At 43.3% G+C, this 20,573-nt stretch overlaps 1 protein-coding gene across 1 annotated transcript in view; it reads right to left on the reverse strand.

The window, feature by feature from the left end:
* The window catches only part of PCNX2 (pecanex 2), a 133,395-nt gene that overhangs the window by 100,791 nt on the left and 12,031 nt on the right, over window positions 1-20,573 (reverse strand). Inside the window, exons 9-13 of the mRNA XM_083731981.1 lie at window positions 19,743-19,836; window positions 5,932-6,064; window positions 1,913-2,055; window positions 1,012-1,165; window positions 894-926 (exon numbers count right to left, since the gene is read on the reverse strand). Coding sequence (XP_083588107.1) covers window positions 894-926; window positions 1,012-1,165; window positions 1,913-2,055; window positions 5,932-6,064; window positions 19,743-19,836 — 557 coding nt within the window. The remainder of the gene's footprint in view (window positions 1-893; window positions 927-1,011; window positions 1,166-1,912; window positions 2,056-5,931; window positions 6,065-19,742; window positions 19,837-20,573) is intronic.

Genomic DNA, 20,573 nt, shown 5'->3' on the forward strand with positions numbered 1-20,573 from the left:
AAAGGACTTCTGGCTTAAATTCATAGTTACCATCGCTAATAAGTCTCCAAGAATTCTGTACACCAAGGCCAATTTAAAAAGGGAAATCCTTATTCTCTGCTCACTATAATAATGGCTACCCGGATTTTTAGAACCCTCTATAATGGCCTGTGGGCAACTTTTGATATCACCTGTGTAAGCCCAAATAAGTAGATGAGCAAGTCATTGCATAACTCATCTTATCAGAAACCCATTTAACATCCAAAACATCCAAAACAAATGACTCAGGCAGCAAAACTGGGGGAGATGTGTGATTTCAAGATGCACATCCAGCACACATCTCCCCATGGAGAGAAGGATGTGAGTCACTGCTTCAGACAGTGTCTGGAAGCATGGAAAGGAGATGTGCAAGTCATTTGCACATTTTCTTTCACTGCTTCTGAGTAACATCAGAAGCCACACTTTGTCAGCTGGGAATAAGTGAATTCTGTTCCTGCAATTAGCAGATCCCATGCATCTCAGCTTGATGCCACTTGATAAAAACATTCCTAGTATATATCATAACTCTCCAGTATTGATTCTTTAATTATGCTTCTCCCAAAGTACTACAGTACTTTGGTGCTCATGCAAAAAGGGTGATTCAGACATGCAGAATGACAAAGTACAAGTTAATTTAGCAAGGAGAAAACATGTGTCACCTGCAAGTCAGTCAACCTGAGTCTTCTTCTAATTACTTTGTATCCATCATCAGAATAAAAAAGTCATTTTATTGAGTTTTAACTTTTAAGTTGGAAAAATGGAGTTAGGATTCTAAAGAGATTGTTTATTTCAACTATTTCCAGAAATTCAGCTGAACCAACTGACAGAACAGATATGTCACCGGTAAAAGCTTTTATCTGTTGGATGAAACTTACATGTATTGGTGAGGCAGGATCAGGCTGAATGCTCTGAAAACAAAACAAGATTCACCGCATTAGCTATCAGTGAATTACAGGACCCCATATGTATTTGTTGTATTTTTTTAACTTTTACCTTTAGAAGGGAGTATTGACAGCTTGCCATGATTAGACAGAACAGGAGGATCCAAATGTCTTTACAAAAACCTTGGTTCATAATTACAAAGCCAAGAAAAGAAACAAGGATTACTAGTAGAATTGCCAAAACGTTCTCCTTGATATCTTCTGTCCTATAGAAATAAAACACAAGTAGTTTACTCAAAGAAGAAATACAACCATATGTATAACATATCTTTATAGCAACATTAGGGAGAGGAGGGGGCAGGTGCAATGTGCTATCTAAAGAAATTAAGTGAAACTAATGGAATTTAAGTCCATAACTGTGCACTAACTAATAATAATAATAATAATAATAATAATAATAATAATACCATCTCAGTTATTTGCATCAGGCTTAACCTTCTCTGGATGCCCTAAAACAAATCTGTATTATGTCCTGATGAAGACACAATACTCCATCCTTAGATGGCTTCTTTGTGCAAAGTTGTCCCCTGCCCCCACAACCACAGGAAACAGAAGAGCCCTTACAAGTGAGAAAGCAAGATGTGTGTACTGAAGTCACAGTACATGCAAAATATTGCTAAGTCAGAGTGACAGACAAGGGTATTATTTTAAAAAAAAGGTAGGAAGACCATCAATGTTCCCCATGTTTCAAATTACATGTGATTATTCCTTAGGAGCACGTGCATTTCTGGCAAGCCACAGTTTCTGTATGATTGCTACAATAAATGGGTCTATATAAACGTTTCACAATTTAATCTCTACCGTATCTGCGAGTAGACCTTTCACACTGAATCTTCACCTCCTTTTAAGTCCCTTTGGTCTACCTCCCACCCAGAATCTGAAATGCCAGCCCTATTCTAAGGAACAAATAAATGTCACTGTAAAATAGAAATTTTAAAAAAAGAAAAGTTTACCTGTCTAGCAGGGCCAGCAAGGTAAGTCGATCATACCAGATTTTTATCCATTTGCCAGGAAATACGATAAATTTGTAAAACTGCCTGTTAATTTTCTTTTGTGCCGATGAACATGATGAATCCTCAAGGTCTTCACTGAGATGCTTTAAAATAAAATAAAAGATAAATATAATTGCCTAAGAGAAAGCTATGCAATTTCATACCGGTTTCTTTTTCCAGTGGATACTTTTGAACGAGCCTCTATATTGAACTTCTTAAAAATAGAGTTCATTTTGCTTGCACCATGAATAAAACCCAATTTCGTGTGCATAGAAGAAACTAGTCTATCTTTCATTGTAGTCATAAAGTTGTGCCACAGACAATTTACAATATACAGAAACAAAATACTTATTGAGCCCACTTCAGCCAAGATTGCTCTTTGACCTTTAGGTTTTGTATGTGATTTGAATCTATCAAACCACAAACTCAATTACTGTAAGATGCTGGAATAAGTTCCTTTGACCTTTATTTCTCTGAAATACTAAAATTGTTTTCTAACTACTCTCTGCTCCTTAAAAAACATTGTTCAATTTAATCATCGGTTAACCTTTCGGAATCAAAACCACCATCTAAAAAGTTTAACATACTTTCTAATGAAAAATTACCACAGTAGAAAATAAGCTATGTTTTCATTGAGCAGTCAGATCCTGTTTTAAAGTTACAGGTTGACTGCTATCCTGCCCCTGCCCCAAATCTAACAGCCGACGACTTCCAAAGTAATACTTGCGTCAATGGTATGGTTCTTACAATGCTACAGTCATGTATTATATTACATCAGAATAAGACATTCAGATGGAATAATACAAGTTAACAAGGCCAGAAGTTGACCTAAAACAAACCCTAGGGAGGATGTTCTCCACTCTAGAATCCTTGAGTTCAAAAGCCAAAGTCTGGAATGGAACAGGCAGAAAGCCCCATTTTATTTCATTTGTTTCTATTAAAAAAGTGAGTAGACTTTTGAATGAAGTTTTGATTTTTTTAAAAAACCCATTCATTTCCCATTCACTTCATTCATAGCTCATTAGTGAAAAGGTGTGCATTTTTAAACTGCCTATAACATGGGTACACTTTGTCCTATCTTTCTGGAATGTGGTAGGTCTGATCCTTTGGAGAGTTAGAAAGAGGCTAAAAAATACCATGCCGTTTTTCAAAATGTAAAACACTAAAGTTACAGGCAGCTGAAGAGTATGTCGCTAAGTTTCACTTAAGGCAGTAGAAAATGACAGTGAATGGGAATAATGAAAATGAAGGAACTAATTATGTATCGGCTGTGAAAACAAATGAAAAGCAAATTGATGAATAATGAAATGAATTAAACCCACTCCCATATATAAAACAGAAGATAAAACTTTACCACTGAATCATAGACCAATCAATCAGTTTGATACTGTTGCTAAAATATATGTGAGGTATCTGTTAGTTAAACTTGAAGTCTGGACAATAGAAAATAACACCTTCATGGAAGAACAAGAAAGATTTAGGAGCAGATTCTTCATTCTGCACAACTGCTTTATGCTGAGCCATCTAATACATAAACATTCAAGACTCGTGAAAGGGTTATTATCTGCAGTATCTGTGAATTTGGAAGCTGCTTCTGAAACCATTGTTGTGGCTCAAGCTATCCAGCACCAATATTGACCAATGCCTTCTGATTCTTTTCTAGATGCTTTGTTCTAACACCTCCCCGAAGGGAAAACTATCTTTGTAAGGGGCTCTTAGTAGATTTATTTCAGCTGATAGGAGGTGGAAGCAAGGATATGCTCTGACTTCCTTTTTTATTTTTTTAAAAATGTCAACAACATTGTTCTTTATATGAAAGATGAAAAATAACTTTCTCCATCAGTTAGTGAAGAAAAACTCCCCTTCTCCTATATAAGGATTATTCTGGCCAGTTTTTGGAAGGTTTCTGTCCAATCTGAAGCATATGGTCTAATTTAAAAAACCCAACAAGTAATAATATCACTTATGCATAGAAATCCCATGTTAGGGTGAATTTTTTACTATTTACTTATGGGAACTGCAACAAAATGTGGAGTCATGTTTACTCCAAACTTAAAATGGTAAGCGTAATGCTGGTGGTCAACAAAAGAGGTTCAAAGACTCTTTCAAGGCAAATCTAAAAAAATGTAGTATAAACACGACAACTGGGAAACACTGGCTTGCGAGTGCTCCAATTGGAGAACAGCGTTTACCAAAGGTGTCATGGGCTTTGAAGATGCTTGAACTCAAGATGAAAGGGTGAAATGTGCTAAGAGAAAGGCACGTTTGGCAAACCCACACCGTGATCAACTCCCAACCGGAAACCTATGTCCCCACTGTGGAAGGAAGTTTGGAATTGGCCTCCAAGGTCACTTGTGGACTCACGTTTAAGACTGTGTTTATGGAAGACAATGTTACTCGGCTATGAGTGATCGCCAAAGAGGAAGAGGAGAAATGCATGCATTGAAGTAAAATGGAGTTTTTGTTGTTTTACTTCTCATCTCATTCATTCATTAACGGCGATCTCCCTTTTTTTTTATTTGTGATGACCTATAGTTATAACCCAAAAAAGCTGAACTGAATTAAAACACATGAAGTAATTAAATGAAAACTTTTTGCATGCACATACTTGCTACCAAGAGGCAACATGGGCAAGGGCGGAAAGCCAAATTTTTACTATTTACTAGTGGGAACTGCAAGAAAATGCCGCAGTGTGCATTCTCCCTGTCGTTGCTCCCCTTAGGAGTTTCCCCACCTCCAAAGGTTTTGCAGACCTTGAAGTTCCCACAAGTCTGCTGATACCTACCTCATGTGCATGGATGGTGGCATTTTGGCTACATAAACAATGGCACAGGAAGTAGAAGTGGAGCCAATGGAGGGCAGAGCCAACTAATTCTACTTTTGTCCCCATCCTCCTCCTTGCTGAGACTAGGGAAGAGGAATCTGTCAGGTAGGGCCACCCCCTGGGCTTGTTGCAAGTGAGGAATCAGGAAGGTGGGGGCTGGCTGAGGGCAGACTGAAGCTGGTGAAGAAGTGCTCCATTTACCCCAATATCCCAGCCTCCATTGTAGCCCACTTAGCTAGGCTGTTGGCCCAGGCTATCAAACTCCTGATCCAAGTGCAAGAGCCCCAACAGATGCACACCACCCCCAGGAAGCACAGGAATACGTGTGTGTGTGTGTACACACATACATATACAGTCATACCTTGGTTGTCTAACGCTTGATACTCATACATTTCGGCTGCCAAATGATCAAAACCTGGAAGTGAGTGTTCCGGTTTTCAAACATTTTTGGGGAAGCCAAACATCTAATGCAGCTTCCACTATTGTTTTTGGCACTCCTGCACAATCGGAAGCCAATTGGAGGCTGTGCCTTGGTTTCCGAACGTTTCGGAAGTTGGGTGGACGTCCAGAATTCATTCTGTTCGAAAACAAAGGTACGGCTGTATAAGATTTTCCCACCTATACTCACACAGCAGTCATCCCCAAAGCTATCCTACAGAAGCAATAGTTCTATCAGATTTGCCAATTCACAAACCTTGAACTAAAAACCCACAAAAGCTTCACCTATATATACACTTCAGTGTATCCTACACAAAGGCAAACTCTCCTTACACATTTCAAGACAAAACAGCTCTTCATCAGGAGATTAACTAAAGAGATAATGAACAATAAATGAATATATTAATACAATGAATACATAATCAGCCTGATCCAGACAATCAGCAAGAGTGGGGGTTTCAGAAAAGGTTCGCTCTGGCCCCATCAGTAAGGAATGCCTTCCTTCCCTGCTGGGAGTATTAAGGGATCTTTTCTGAACAAGCATGCAAAAGTAGTCAAATATCCTGAAATAACTGTCAAGTATGTACATCAATATTTACAGGATTATTAAACAAGTCACCCTAATCCCAGCAATAACAGAAAAGGCCCATTTAAAAGAAATCTCCTTCCCTGGGACATATTTATACGAAGTGTTAGGAACTGAGATATTACACGGTACCCGTTGGGTTTCGGAAAGGGTTCTTCGTGCCACCATCAGTAGCAGCTGCTGTTGCAACGCACTTGGCCCATGATCAGAAGATGCTTCTTGGCTCTCTGAGGTAGTTGTACTAGAGGAGCTGAAATGGGTTTCACTGCACACAAAAGGAGATAAAGGACTAGAATTAATTTTTAGACGGTTTTATGAAACCTCACCCCAGTTTCTGCAGAGTGATTAAAACCTAGGCCACTCAGTACCTTAGAGGTCACTGTCTGGAAGTAGCATTTTGCAAGGATAGGGAACCTCAGTTACAGAGACAGTTTAGAGAGGCTTTATATACAAGGATGACGGCAATACAGTAGTCATAAATCATGGGGAATACTTTCTTTGCAGAGGTGAATATATTTTGCTTATTTTATTCCAGCTATATATATACCACTTAGTCACCAGAGCTTCTAAGCATTGTACAGTGAGATTACAAAGAGCACACAGTGGATTAAATCAATTAAATTAATCGCAGAAAGGTCTGAAGTTCAACAGGGAGGCGGGCCTGTATGATCTCAGCTGGGGCAGAGTTCTACAGAATTAGGCCCACAATACAGAATGTATGGCTTCTGGTAGATACAAGCCATGAACCTGAGCCATAAGGGACCAATTGAGGAGGGATTTAAGATGCAGTCTAGTGACATCAAGGAAGTTTTGCCTTGTTGAAGCAATTGTGAGGACACCTTCCCAGTGCCCACTCCTTATCTCCAGAGTCTTTCCTGAAGTGTAGGTGGGTTGCTACGAGGCAAGACACAGTGATAACAGCAGGAACCTTTAATGAACTAACAGTGATAACAGCAGGAACCTTTAATGAACTAACAGAACTGGACAACGGGGCAAAGCAACTACTTATATACATTCCTGAAGGCCTGGGCCACTCCCACCCCCAACGTGATTGGCTGTCTAAACTTCCAAGCTGTGAATCACGACTCAGAGTTTAAGGGCCAATGGCAGAGGCCCAAATCCTGAAATGTTCTGTGATGTTCTGTATCGAATCAGAACACAGGGGCTCAGAAGCCTTAGTCCAGACTCAAGCTCAGGCAAACAGACAGCTGAATACATAACATTTCCCATGCAGTCTCAGGCTGTGCCTTGCACTAGAACTCCACTTGGGACGCAGGTGGCACTGTGGGTTAAACCACAGAGCCTAGGACTTGCCAATCAGAAGGTCAGCGGTTCGAATCCCTGCGACGGGGTGAGCTCCTGTTGCTCAGTCCCAGCTCCTGCCAACCTAGCAGTTTGAAAGAACATCAAAGTGCAAGTAGATAAAGAGGTAACACAGAACTGATAGCGTTTAACGTAGCCACCTTGGGAGGAGCTCCTATTATTTTGGGAATGAGCTGGCTGGCACTACACGATCCGCTAGTAGGCTGGCATCAGAGAGTGGTTTCCTTTGGATCAGCACATTGCCTAGAACACTGCAAGGAGGGAGAGGCTCAGGCAGGGGCCAGGGCCACTCTAGCAGGGATGGAAGTGATGGACAAGGGGAAGGTGCCACCACAATACGCTGACTTGATTGACGTCTTTAGTGAAAAGGAAGCAGATAAACTGCCCCCGCACAGACCCTTTGACTGTCAAATTAACTTACTCCCAGGAGCACAATTGCCAGTGGGCAAGCTGTATGCAATGTCAGACAGTGAGATGCAGGAGTTAAGGGAGTTCATTGACAAGAACCTCAAGCGAGGTTTCATCAGAGAGTCACGAGCGGTGGGGGGCAGCCCAGTGTTCTTTGTGGACAAAAAACACACGGGTAAACCCAGGCTTGCGTGTGATTTCAGGGGCCTAAATGCAGTGTCAGAACCAGTGATGTTCCCTATGCCTAGAATTGATGACATTCTGACACGTGTGAGAAAAGGGAAAATCTTTACCAAGCTGGACCTTAGAGGGGCATATAACTTGATACGTGTGAGAAAGGGGGATGAGTGGAAAACCACTATGTTCACCCCCTTGGGGGCCTTTGAGTACCTCGTTATGCCCTTCGGTCTACAGGCGGGCTCGGCCTGTTTTCAATCGTTCATGAATCACGTCCTGGGGCCATTGCTCTACAAGAACTGCGTAGCGTTCTTAGATGACGTCCTGGTATACTCAGAGAATGAGGAGCAGCATGTGCGAGATGTAAGAGAAGTACTGAGCAAACTGCGAGAAAATCGGCTGTGGGTGAAACTGGAGAAGTGTCAGTTTCATACCAGGGAGGTGGAATTCCTGGGGTACCGGTTGTCTGACAAGGGATTGGCCATGGATCCCAGCAAGGTTCAAGCGGTACTGGAATGGAAAACACCAAAGACCAAGAAGGACGTGCAAAGATTCCTGGGCTTCGGAAACTTCTATAGGAAGTTCATCAAAAACTTTGCCCATTTAACAGCACCCATCACGGATTGTCTTAGCAGCAAGAAAAAATTTGTTTGGACGGAAGAAGCGCAGCGGGCGTTCGAACACTTAAAGCAGGCGTTTGCGTCGGAAGAGCAACTTTTGCACGTAGATCTACAACAACCAATGAGGGTGGAGACTGACGCGTCAGACCGAGTGGTGGGGGCCGTGCTTCTCCAGCCGGGAAAAGATACGTCCGAATGGAGACCGTGTGCGTTCTTCTCGCGGAAGTTGAACAAATCCGAGAGGAACTACACAGTATACGACCGAGAACTGCTCGCCATTCATGAAGCATTCCGGAGATGGCGCCACTTGCTGATTGGGGCGCAGCACAAGGTTCAAGTCCGAACTGACCACAAAAATCTGGAATACTGGAGAACAGCACGAGTGCTGAACCAGAGACAAGTGAGATGGGCCCAGGAGTTCTCCAAATTCCACTTTGAGATTCGTTACGTGCCAGGCTCCGAGAACGTGAGGGCGGACGCTCTCTCCAGGAAACCTGAGTACTTAGAGGGGGAGGGAGCGCCTGAGGCAAGGCATGTAATCCCTGAAGACCGCTGGGTGTGTGGGGCGGCATTGGTGGGGCAGAGGGAACTGATAGAGGGTACTGAGAACGATGAATACGCCCAAGAGAAATTCAGAGAACTCAGGAGGACAGAGGAGAACACAGGGGGGTTTGAAGAAAAGAACGGGGCGTTGTATTACAAAGGGGCACTGTACATACCAGATGGGGAACTGAGGGGCAGAGTACTCAAGCAGTTGCATGACAGCCCCACAGCGGGACATTTTGGACAGCACAAAACCATGTGGTTGGTTACCAGAGAGTTTTGGTGGCCCAAGGTGAGGGAGGACGTACGGGAATATGTCAGGGGTTGCGACAGGTGCCAGCGAGCGAAAGGGGAGAGGGTGGCGCCAGCGGGGCTATTACAACCCTTACCCACACCAGAAAGGCCATGGGAGGCAGTATCCATAGATTTTATGACGGATCTGCCAAAATCCAAGGGCAAAACAGCTGTCATGGTGGTGGTAGATCTATTAACTAAGATGTGTCATTTTATAGCCTGTTCCCATGCGGTCACCGCGGAGGAAACCGCCAAGTTATTTGTAGAGTTATTTTCAGGTTGCATGGCGCCCCCTTGAGGGTGGTCAGCGACAGAGGGAAACAGTTTACTTCCAGGTTCTGGAGGAAACTTATGAGCTTACTGCACGTGGAACTCAATTTCTCATCTGCCTGGCACCCAGAAACAAATGGGCAAGCGGAAAGGGCAAACGGGATTTTACAACAATACCTGAGGTGTTATGTAAAAGACAGAGAAAATGATTGGGTAGATAAGTTACCTCTGGCAGAATTTGCCTACAACAACGCGGAGAACGTGTCCACAGGGATGAGTCCTTTTCTGGCAAATTATGGGTGTCATCCCCGGGCATTTCCAGGAGAAGGAGGGGAGAGGTGGAGCGTGCCAGCGGCGGAACACTTTTTTGAAGAGATGGAAGCGATCCACCGTCAGCTTCAACTTAACTTAGAGAAAGCCAAGGAGGAATATAAGAAACAAGCAGACAGAAATAGGAGGGAAGGTGAAACTATAAGGGTGGGAAACCGGGTGTGGCTATCCACCCAAGGACTACCGTTCAAGGGAGGGAGTAAGAAATTGAGACCCAAAAGATTGGGACCCTTTGAGGTCATACAGCAGGTCAACCCAGTAACATTCAAACCCAGACTGCCCAGTCACATGAAATTGCACCCAGTATTTCACAGGTCATTACTGTCGCCGTACCGAGAGGGACGTGAGTGGGGGGAGCGTGAGAGAGAGGTCACCCAAACGCCCGTGATAGAAGAGAGAGAACGCGACATGAACGTGGCAGGAATCATTGATTCCAGGTGGAAGGGGAATCAGGTGGAATATCTGGTAGAATGGGAGGGGGAAGTTGAGTCGGAAAACACTTGGGTACCAGCAGAGTTAGTCAAGGACGAGGTTTTAATAGAAACATTTCATCAGCGTTTCCCAAAAAAACCGCAACCCGTGGCACGATTTAGAAGGGAACACTTTGGGACCACCGATGAGGAAGGGGAGTTTGAAGGGTTCCCAGAGTCAGGGGTGGGTGAGGAAGCCGACTCCGACGAAGAAGAGGAAGACGAGGAGAGAGACGGTACGCCGTGGTTAGAAGTGTTTGAATCCTCGGACAACGAGGAGAGTTCCTTCCGGGGCTTTCCGCCCTCACCGCCAGTGGGAGAGGAGGCGGGGGGGTGAAGGGGGCCCTGGGGGGGAGGTGAATGTCAGGGAACTGCCATCGGAGGGACAGGTGGTGGAGAGGCTCCAGGAGAATAGGAGAGACTCTACAGCAGAAGAAGGAACCAGTAGGGGGAGAGCAGGAGTTCCAGCGGAAAGGGAATCGGGGGAGAGGCTCTGGGATACTTCTAGTGAGAACAGTGAGGAGGTAACAAGACCCCCTTTAGCAACCCCCACCCCTCGCCGGAAGCTGTCACGCAGAGAGTCCAGGAGGCGCATGTCCGTCAAACAACTTTTATGTTGGAGTAAGTTCCGTAGACGCCCACTGTCGGATTCTACCAGCGACTGACGGAGTCATGCTTTGGGGGCTCCGTTAGTGCCTAGGTTTGGGTGACCAGCCAAACCCCAGAGGGATCAATCTTTTACGCACAAGCAGCTCATTATCCCATCACAGTAACACTCCGGCAGGAAGGTTTCCATGCACTGCTCTGGTTCGCCAGAAGCAGCTTAGTCATGCTGGCCACATGACCCAGAAGCTGTACGCCGGCTCCCTTGGCCAATAAAGTGAGATGAGTGCCACAACCCCAGAGTCGGTCACTACTGGACCTAATGGTCAGGGGTCCCTTTACCCTTTACCTTTAGATCTCCACTTGGTGAATGTGTTTTTGCTAATCATTGGGTGCCCAATCCACCAGGCACATTCTCTATCACGGTGGTGCGCCACATCCCCTTTGCTTCTTTTCTTGCTCTACTTAGTTTTGGCATGTTACTTCCCCCCACCCCCCACTCCTGTGTTGTTTAAAGCCTGTTCAGCCTGAATGCTATAATATTCACACACTTGACTTTATTTTTTAAAGTACCATCTCAGATGACAGTGCATAAACAGTAAGAAATCTAGACACTGTGTTAGTGTTTTATAAGTATTTAAAATATATAATAAAATAGTAAGTAAAAGATGCACCCCCAAAAATATCATAAATGTAGGATCTTGAAAAAGAGGTTTGGTATTTCTAAAAATCTGCTGTGTTATGTAAATAGTTACCACAGACAATTAATATCTGCAATGGAATAATGAATGCATTTCGAAAGGTAAATTAGCAACTACCAATCTACTTGACAGGCATGTTATGTATGCATGACCTATGCAAAAGGTATACAGTGCCCTCTACTGACACTCTGGAAATTCATTTACGGTGTGATTTTGTACATAGCTTAATTTGGTGAGGAAAACAATCTAGTGCATCTGTTGCATTATGGGCACATCATGAGTATCCATAACCAGTACACAGGAAGTCCTGTTGCTTCAGGGAACGTAGCTTGAACCAAAACGACTAAACCTGTGTCAACTGGTATTTTAATCCAAGTACTGAGGGCCTCAGATACAGGAAAAAATCAGCATGCACAAGGCATTCTACTGAAATGGAGAAACAAGTTTTTAAGGCTACCATTCAAAACACACTTGCTAGGGACTAAATCACCAATGCGGCTTAATTCCAAGAAACCATATGCAGGAGGGTACTGGAAATCTCTACCAACTCTTAATTAGGCTGCAAATGGAACAGGAACATGGAATTTTCGGCATTCAGGCTGCAAACTTAGCTGAGAGTTAAGCCCCAGTGAATTCAATGTGACTTCCTTCTGAGCAGACATGCACTGGACTGCCCTGCTAGTTAAAAACCTGCTTAGTTAATTATTCAGTTAGTAATGTAAAAATAATGTGCTGTTGACACTTGTTGCACAAGACCATGAAGCCAATCTTTAGTGAACTAGTCCATTCACTCAATTGATTTTTTTAAAGTGTTTTGATTGATTTTAAAAGGTGCCGATCCCAGATTAATTGGACAGCAGCATATATCAACAACTATTTTAAACAGAAACATATGAAAGCTGAGGGTGGCACCCATCATCTGAAATGAGGTATTCCATTTTGTGGGGAGATACCTCTCTTAAGATGGGACCTGCATATGCGTGGTGTGATTTCTGTAGATTTTTAAAAATATGTATATAAACACAGATCTCACTATCTATACACAATGCATTCTCAGCAAATCATTTGGCGAACATTCCCATAACAAGTCACTTATTGTAATTTCTAATGCATTTCTGGCCCTGGGAATTTGACCATAAAATGATGGGAAAACCTGGGAAAACCCAGGGAAAACATCTGAAACTCTGCAAATGTCAAACAAGGAAGGAAAAAATGCTCTCTTATTTACCGGTATCTTATCTCCCCCCACCCACCCTTGCCCCATGGTTTCTGATGAAATGGCTGCTGCGAAGCAGCAAAACACAAAACAGTAAGGCTTGGTTAAGGCTGCTTATTTGTTTACAGTACTAAATGCAGGTCCAGCTGTTTGGATATCTGCATCTGCAGTGTGTACAGCAAGATTTGTGGACTAATTTGTTGTGTTTGGATAAGTGAATTTTCATATGACAAGAGTTTGGATAGTGAGAATTGTGTGCAGTTTTAATTTAATGATTGTTTTCCCCATGTTTTTAGCAGTTCTTATTTTTATCTGAGTCTTTTTAGGGGAAAAGGTGGAGTGTAAATAAATTTTATATATACAGACACACATATCTTCAAGTGCTGTTAAATCGTATCTTTGTTAACTGCAATTGTTCTGGATTGTACCCCAAATAATTTCAATCACCTTTACTAGCACTCTCTGAAAAATACTTCAAAAGATAGATCAAAATGAGGAAGATGATAACAATTATTGCCATTCTGTTTTCTCGAGAGACCCCTCCTGTTTCTTCAGAAGATTGATGTACCTCCCTTATGACCTTCTAATCTAAATGATGCACCAGAGTTTAGATCACTGCAGAGATAGCCGCTCCTTGAAAGACATTTGCTGCCACCATGTGGCAATGTTTCCCCCATTCCTTTTCTTCTTTTTCTGTAGTCTTCTATGGCATGATCTAAATTGCCAGCTGTTGAGTGCATTAACAAGTGCCAATAAAACCTAACTGCAACATTTTCCTCCTTCTCTGAACATCCCACATTGGATATATTATATGTTGTTTGATTTGTGAGAGGGGGAGAGAAGAGAACGGATACAGTTCAAATTATCTTGGCATGATAGACTAACTACAGAAAGGAGACTCTTTTTACTTTATCATTTCTAAGCAATTACTTTTGAATAAATGCTGTCTGAATTTTTTACTTCCATACTAAGAGACACATGAAAGTACCAAGCCAGAAAGGAAGACTGGCTGATCACAAATGAGGAAGAAAAACTGGCTGTTTATCATAGTAATAATGAAATAGAGTTTTTAGAAGAGCTCTGAAGCTTTAAATGCTAAGCCTAAAAGGAGCTTTCCTACAACATAAGGAGATATCCAACATGAAATAGTCTTATGTCACTGCTTGGATTTCATCATGATGTAGCTCTGGGCTGGTACACGTGCTTGAATGCAGAAGGCCGTAGGTACAACCCCTGGATTCTCCAGGTAAGGATGGGAAAAGATTCCTGTTTGGAACCCTGGAGAGCTGCTGAACAAGATGAAACACTGCAGTCACTTGGTATAAGCCAATTTTCTATGCTGAACTTTCACTGAGGACTCATTTGTAGCACAACCAATGACACGAGTTTCATGTGTCTAGAGGGTATCTATTAAAAAACAGCAGTTATAGTTAGGGGTGCTAACTTGTTTAAAAAAAGAAAAAAGCCCAGCAACATCTACTGTGTCTTTAAAAGCAACTAGATCTACAGATCTGAGCAGGGCTAAAACGTTGGCTGATCATTTCCACAAATCAAGTGGATGCTAAAGGCGCAAGAGAAGGCTAGGCTGGGTTCTCTCCTGGCCCATTTGTAATTCCAGTTCCAGTGGGCACAAAGAATGACACAGTACCTTCTCCGTTTGCTTCAAATGCAGGAAACATACTGAGCAAACATCTCCTTTGTGTGCATGGAAAGTTTCTCGACACTGGAGATAGATGGGTGGTCCCTGCTCTCCCAGAGCTGTATGTGCTCCACCTACTTCCTCTCTAGTTTTGGATCAGATACATCATAGGAAAAGATGGTTTAGACCACAGCCCCTTGGGCTTGCTGATCAGAAGATCAGTGGTCCAAATCCATGCGGCGGGGTGAGTACCCATTGCTCTGTATCAGCTCCTGCCAACCTAGCAGTTTGAAAGCACGAAGTGCAAGTAGATAAGTAGATACTGCTGTGGCGGGAAGGTAAACGGCATTTCCGTGCGCTCTGGTTTCCATCACGGTGTCCTGTTGCGCCAGAAGTGGTTTAGTCCTGCTGGCCACATGACCTAGAAAGCTGTCTGTGGACAAACGCCGGCTCTCTCAGACTGAAGCAAGATGAGCGTCACAACCCCACAGTTGCCTTTGACTGGACTTAACCATCCAGGGGTCCTTTACCTTTTTTTACATCATAGGAACAGACATTTTAAGCAACAATCAAAGGTATTGAAGCTATAATTCTGTATATGGTTTTTTGGGGAATAAACCCTGATTAAATTAGTGAACTGTATCTGCATTGGATTGCAGTGTAGAAGTGTATTTTAAGAATAAAAATGCTATGAATGAACGTCTCCTGGAGGCACCTAGCTGGCCGTTAATAATTAAACCTCCATATCCCATAATCCCACAGAGTTTCACTGTGTATTGGTGAAAATGTGTGTGGCTGCGTAGCAGTGGAAACCTGTCAAATGCCAGCATCCGCTCTGCATCAGTAATAAGGATCGGCGGCTTACTGCTAGAATTGAAGGATGTCCCTGTCATTTAAAATCACCTTGGTAGCTGGGGAGAAACGAAGCCTGCTTTTTTGATGCCATTCAGTGCTAAAGAACTTTACAATAATGTCTGCTTCTGTTCCAGCAAAAAAGCCTGGAGTGCAGAGTACATTTGCAGAGAGTTTGGAGAGCATTGTGATGTTGAAAACTGTCAGATATGGATGTAATTGCCCAGGAGATCTCTGATACCATTAAGGTATTCAGACAGATGCCTTTGTACAGTACAGAGCATTCTGCAGCTAGTTACTTTGGGGAATGAATCCAAACCAAGTGCACAGAGCAACTAGACTGAAACTCTTCCACATGCCTGAGGCCAGACACACTTGTATTTTGCAGTATTTAAGAACTTGCTTTAGCAGAGTGTTTTAAAATTAACCTTCCTCCTAGCCACTTGCAGAGAATCTCTCTTTGCAGCAATTAATTCTTTGTAGCCTGTAGGCTTTGACTTCTACCGGAAAGAGTAACGTGCCCTCAAAACAAACACGACAAATTAATCACGAGGCTTTCAAATGAATTCTCTCTGCATGATGGGGAAATTTACATTATAAAGTTGTCACAAGGCCAGTCAAAGTAAGGGCTGCGAGTGTGCAAAAAGGAAGAGACTGGGAGGTCTGCCTGGTAAAGAAAGCTCAAGTACAATTGCTGTCACTGTCAGAGGCAGCACCAGCAGATGATCAGATATCACCAATCGACAACATAGAGTAGCTGCGTCCATCGTGACCTGCTTGTGAATTATCAGATGCATCTATGTGGCCACTGTGGTAGCAGGAGACAGAATGGCAAGATGGCTGCGGCTATCTCCCATTTGTAGCCCATCCTCTTTCCAAGGAGACAGGATGGCATGCATGAGATTATCTCATTTTGTCCTCACAACAACAAAATGAGGTAGGTTAGACTGAAAAGCAGGGAAAGTAATGGCACAACATTCTATCCTCTTCTGTTATAATCACACTGACTTTTTATGACCTTCGACAAGTCTTTTCTACCAGAACACCCCTTGATCCAAATGAAAATCTTCATCCATTTTGAGCTGCTATTTGCCCTGGGAGCATTTCACTAGAGCCGGCCCAGCCATTAGGCAAGGTGAGGCAGAAGCCCCCTAGGCTGCATGCCTGTGGGTGCCCTGCCTGCCCCATGAGATCTCACCCAAAATTGGCAAGGTCTTGCCTGAATTTGGCACCGATCCACTAGGGGTGGATGTGGCAGGGTGTGCAGTAGGGGCAGAATAGGAGGCAGCAGGAGCAGGTGGGGGGTAGCAGCAGTGGCACGGCAGGGCAGTTTCACTTCAAATGACAAAACAGGATGTGTTGCCCCTGCAATTTACCGTATTTTTCGCTCCATAAGATGCACCTGACCATAAGACACACCCAGTTTTTAGAGGGGGAAAGCAAGAAAAAATATATTCTACGCAGAGCATGTAAGCGGCTCCTGCTTTTCTTGCTTTAAAGCAAGCAAGGCGAGAGCCGCTTACATGGCTTCTCTCCCGCTTTGCGCAGCTCTCCCTTTGCGTGCCCATCTCTCCTCCTGCCTCACTGTAAAAGAGGAGGAGGAGACACCAGGACAGGTGCTTTGCTTGCTCCCGTCCGTCCCTCCTCCTGCTTCGCTGTGAAGCCAGCAGAGCAAGAGCCGCTGCACAGCTATCGCTCTGCTGGCTTCAGCGAAAGCTGCACAGCCTGCTCTGGCTTTTCTGGGAGATGGGAGAAGGGAGAGAGGGCAGCCTCGCGGAAAAGCCAGCAAGAGCCGCACACACGCTCAGCACAGCTCTTTAAAGAGAGAGCTGATCAGAGCCTCCCGCCTGCATTCGCTCCATAAGATGTACACACATTTCCCCTTACTTTTTAGGAGGAAAAGAGTGCATCTTATGGAGCGAAAAATACAGTAAATAATGGCTTTTTATCTGATTTACCCAATGAATATGTTTGCACAAATTAACAATTAATGTGAATACTTGTTGTTTGTCTAGCCTACGGAGACATGAACATTGGTGGGGATTTCAACAGTTTGGTATCACTTTTCTATGTTTTTCTGATTTTAAATATTTCATATATCTATGTATTTTAGGATGCTGTTTATTACTGCATGCAAGGCATTTTTCCATCTTGTTGGCTGCTCCAGGCTCCCAGGGAGGAAGGGAAGCATAGAAATAAATCATTATGTAGTAGTAATTGCAATAACAGCAGCATCTTAATAGTCACCCTATAACAGTTACACAACCCTGAGTTGCTTTCAAGGGAAGGCAGAATACAAACATGACAGAAAAGCAGCCTCAAGTTTTCTCACTTCTGGCAGACATACACATAAAGCCAGCAGAATATATATTTTTTGCAAAGTTAAACAGTCCCATCATAAAAGTAGTTTTTCCTCCCTCGGGCTTGCGTGGCCACAACCCCAGTCTATGTGTGACCTGGTACAAATGTGTACCAGCCCTGCAGGGAAGTAAGCAAGGAAGCCACATGTCTTTTGTCTAGACTGAGGGAACTAGAAATAGCCCTGAAATATAACATTTTCATACTGTGAATGACACCTGAAAATCAAGAGGGAGTAACAAATAAAAGAGTGAGGAACTGGAAGGAGCATAATTATTTATGGAAACGCAAGATGGTGCTGTTGAATTCATACACCTAATTTGCATTATTTTCTCCAGCCAAGTATCAGAGCAAAGGCTGGTGGAAAATCTTCCTATACAACCTCATCACAGTCAGAGGCAATATGCCTCTGAATACCAATTGCTGAGGAACATGAGTTGGGAGAGAGTTGCTGTGTCCATGTCCTACTTCTTGGCTTCCAAGAGACATCTGGTTGATCATTGCAAGAACAGGAAGCTATACTAAGGAGGCCTTTGGTTTGAGCCAGCAAGACTCTTCTCACGTTCTTATGAAACTGGTTCTTTTGCCCTGCAATTCCTCCATACACTGAATGCTGCAAGACCCATCCCTCCTCTCTCAGTCAACATGAATAGAAAGGACATTTAACATATATAACAGAATATACCATGTGTGCTGATGAGGAGACATTATTATGATTGAGGATCCAAATACAGTGTAGGGTTGCCATATTTTGGGGGTGGAAATCACCCAAAGAAAGTTGTTGAGCTTCTTTTGGGGAAGTTGTTGGGCTTTGGGGGGGGGGTTTTCCAAAAATCCAAACATACCACTTTAAACAGTCATGTTTTAAGTCTACTTTGTTAAAGTTGCTTTAACTATTCATCCATTTTCCCAGGAAACATAGGCTACAATATAGACAGTACTGAGAGTGACAGACCAATTGCCTGCTTTGGTGTAAGGTAGCTCCCCATGTTCTACATTCATTTCCTAAAAATTATGTTCCCAATATACAGTTCTGCAAAACTGAGAACAGCTACTGGAATATACAACTTATCATGAAATGCAGGTTTTTTTTTCCGTTGCTTTTTTTTACTCCTCCTATATATACAATACAGTGGTAACTCCGGTTGCAGATGAGATCTGTTCCGGAGCTCTGATCGGATCCCAAGGTTTTTGCAACCGGAGATGCCTGTTCTGCTCTGCACGGTAGAGTGCTTCTGTGCATGCGCGTGCGGCGAAACCCAGAAAAAGACTTCCGGGTTTGCCACATGCGTATCCTGAAGGATACATAGCCAGAGGTGCTCATAAGTAGAGGTACCACTGTACCACAAATAAAAAATAACCAGTGCCTGGGATTGCTTTGCTCCTTCTTTCTCCCAAACCCTTTCCCTTCTGTTCAATGTCTTTTAGATTATAACCTTGAGAACATGAACTATCTTTTATTAAGGTCTTCATAAATTGCCCTGAGGGCATTTTTCTTTTTATTTATTTATTTAATCATTTATTTATAATAATTTGTATAAACCTCCCACTCATATAAAACGTCAAGGCCCTGCACAGCAATATATGCAAGCACAATTAATCATAAAGGTAAAAGGTAAAGGTACCCCTGCCCGTACGGGCCAGTCTTGACAGACTCTGGGGTTGTGCGCCCATCTCACTTAAGAGGCCAGGGGCCAGCGCTGTCCGGAGACACTTCCGGGTCACGTGGCCAGCGTGACAAAGCTGCATCTGGCGAGCCAGAGCTGCACACGGAAACGCCGTTTACCTTCCCGCTGGTAAGCGGTCCCTATTTATCTACTTGCACCCGGAGGTGCTTTCGAACTGCTAGGTTGGCAGGCGCTGGGACCGAGCAGCGGGAGCGCACCCCGCCGCAGGGATTCGAACCGCCGACCTTTCAATCGGCAAGTCCTAGGCGCTGAGGCTTTAACCCACAGCGCCACCTGCGTCCCCTACAATTAATCATAAAATACCATAAAAATATGGGGTAAAATGCTATGATTTTAAAAAAGCAGATTCAAGTACTCATTTTGCCTTTTTGTTCACTGCAGAATTCTTTCACAACCCACGGGAATGTGAAAAGGAACAGCTTAATACATTCTAATAGAAGAGTTTACTTACTGAGCATGAGAAATACAATCATAGTTGGGTGCTGGATTTTGCATATTTCCTTCTTTTTGACTGCCAGCCTTTAAGTAACAGGATCTAATTTCTCCTTTAAAAAAAGAAGAAGCCACCGTCAGTTCAGTGGTGTAATTATTTGTTCACACACTGAATTTTAAGACTGTAAAATAAGAGAACTGGAAGGGAACATGTGGCTCAATCCTCCTGCTGGAAGCACCGATCTTGCCCTAAGGTATCTTTGCCAGTGACCTGTATACTCCTTTAAGGTGGAATTTCATTACAATGACCCACGGCTGCAGCAGAGTCTTTTAAACACCCTGGGCTGCAAGCATGCTTTGATGCAAGTCATACCACAGCTGCCCACTACTCAGCTTCCTCCCATTTTATTTATAGGGGGGGGGGCAGATTTCAGGCTTGTGGAATCTATTTTGTTGCTCAGACCCAGTAACCAGGGCCAGGTGAAAATGATATACACATCCAATAAATTATTCCCAGAATTTGTTCTGAGGGCCAGAACAAAATGGAGGTCACAATCCTTCCCCACTTCACTTTCCCCATTTTAGCAGTATTATTGAGGAGGATGGAGGAAAGTAATTTGGTAGGTTGTTATTATTAAACAGAAATCTTTGCTTGTCTACTTCAAATCCAGAGATCTACCAAAAGATCCTGATCTACCTTCTGTCCACTCCAATAGACACTATAGGTTCTGAGAAAAAGGAAGGGGGAGTCTGCTGTGGTGAAGAAGCAGGGTGATGCCTCGATGCTCTAGTCAATCTGCTACTCCACAAATCATCTAGACTTTGGCCGGGGAACCACCAAAGTCAACGA

This window comes from Podarcis gaigeae (assembly GCF_964106915.1).
Source record: "Podarcis gaigeae genome assembly, chromosome: 3".
Classification (NCBI taxonomy): Eukaryota; Metazoa; Chordata; class Lepidosauria; order Squamata; family Lacertidae; genus Podarcis; species Podarcis gaigeae.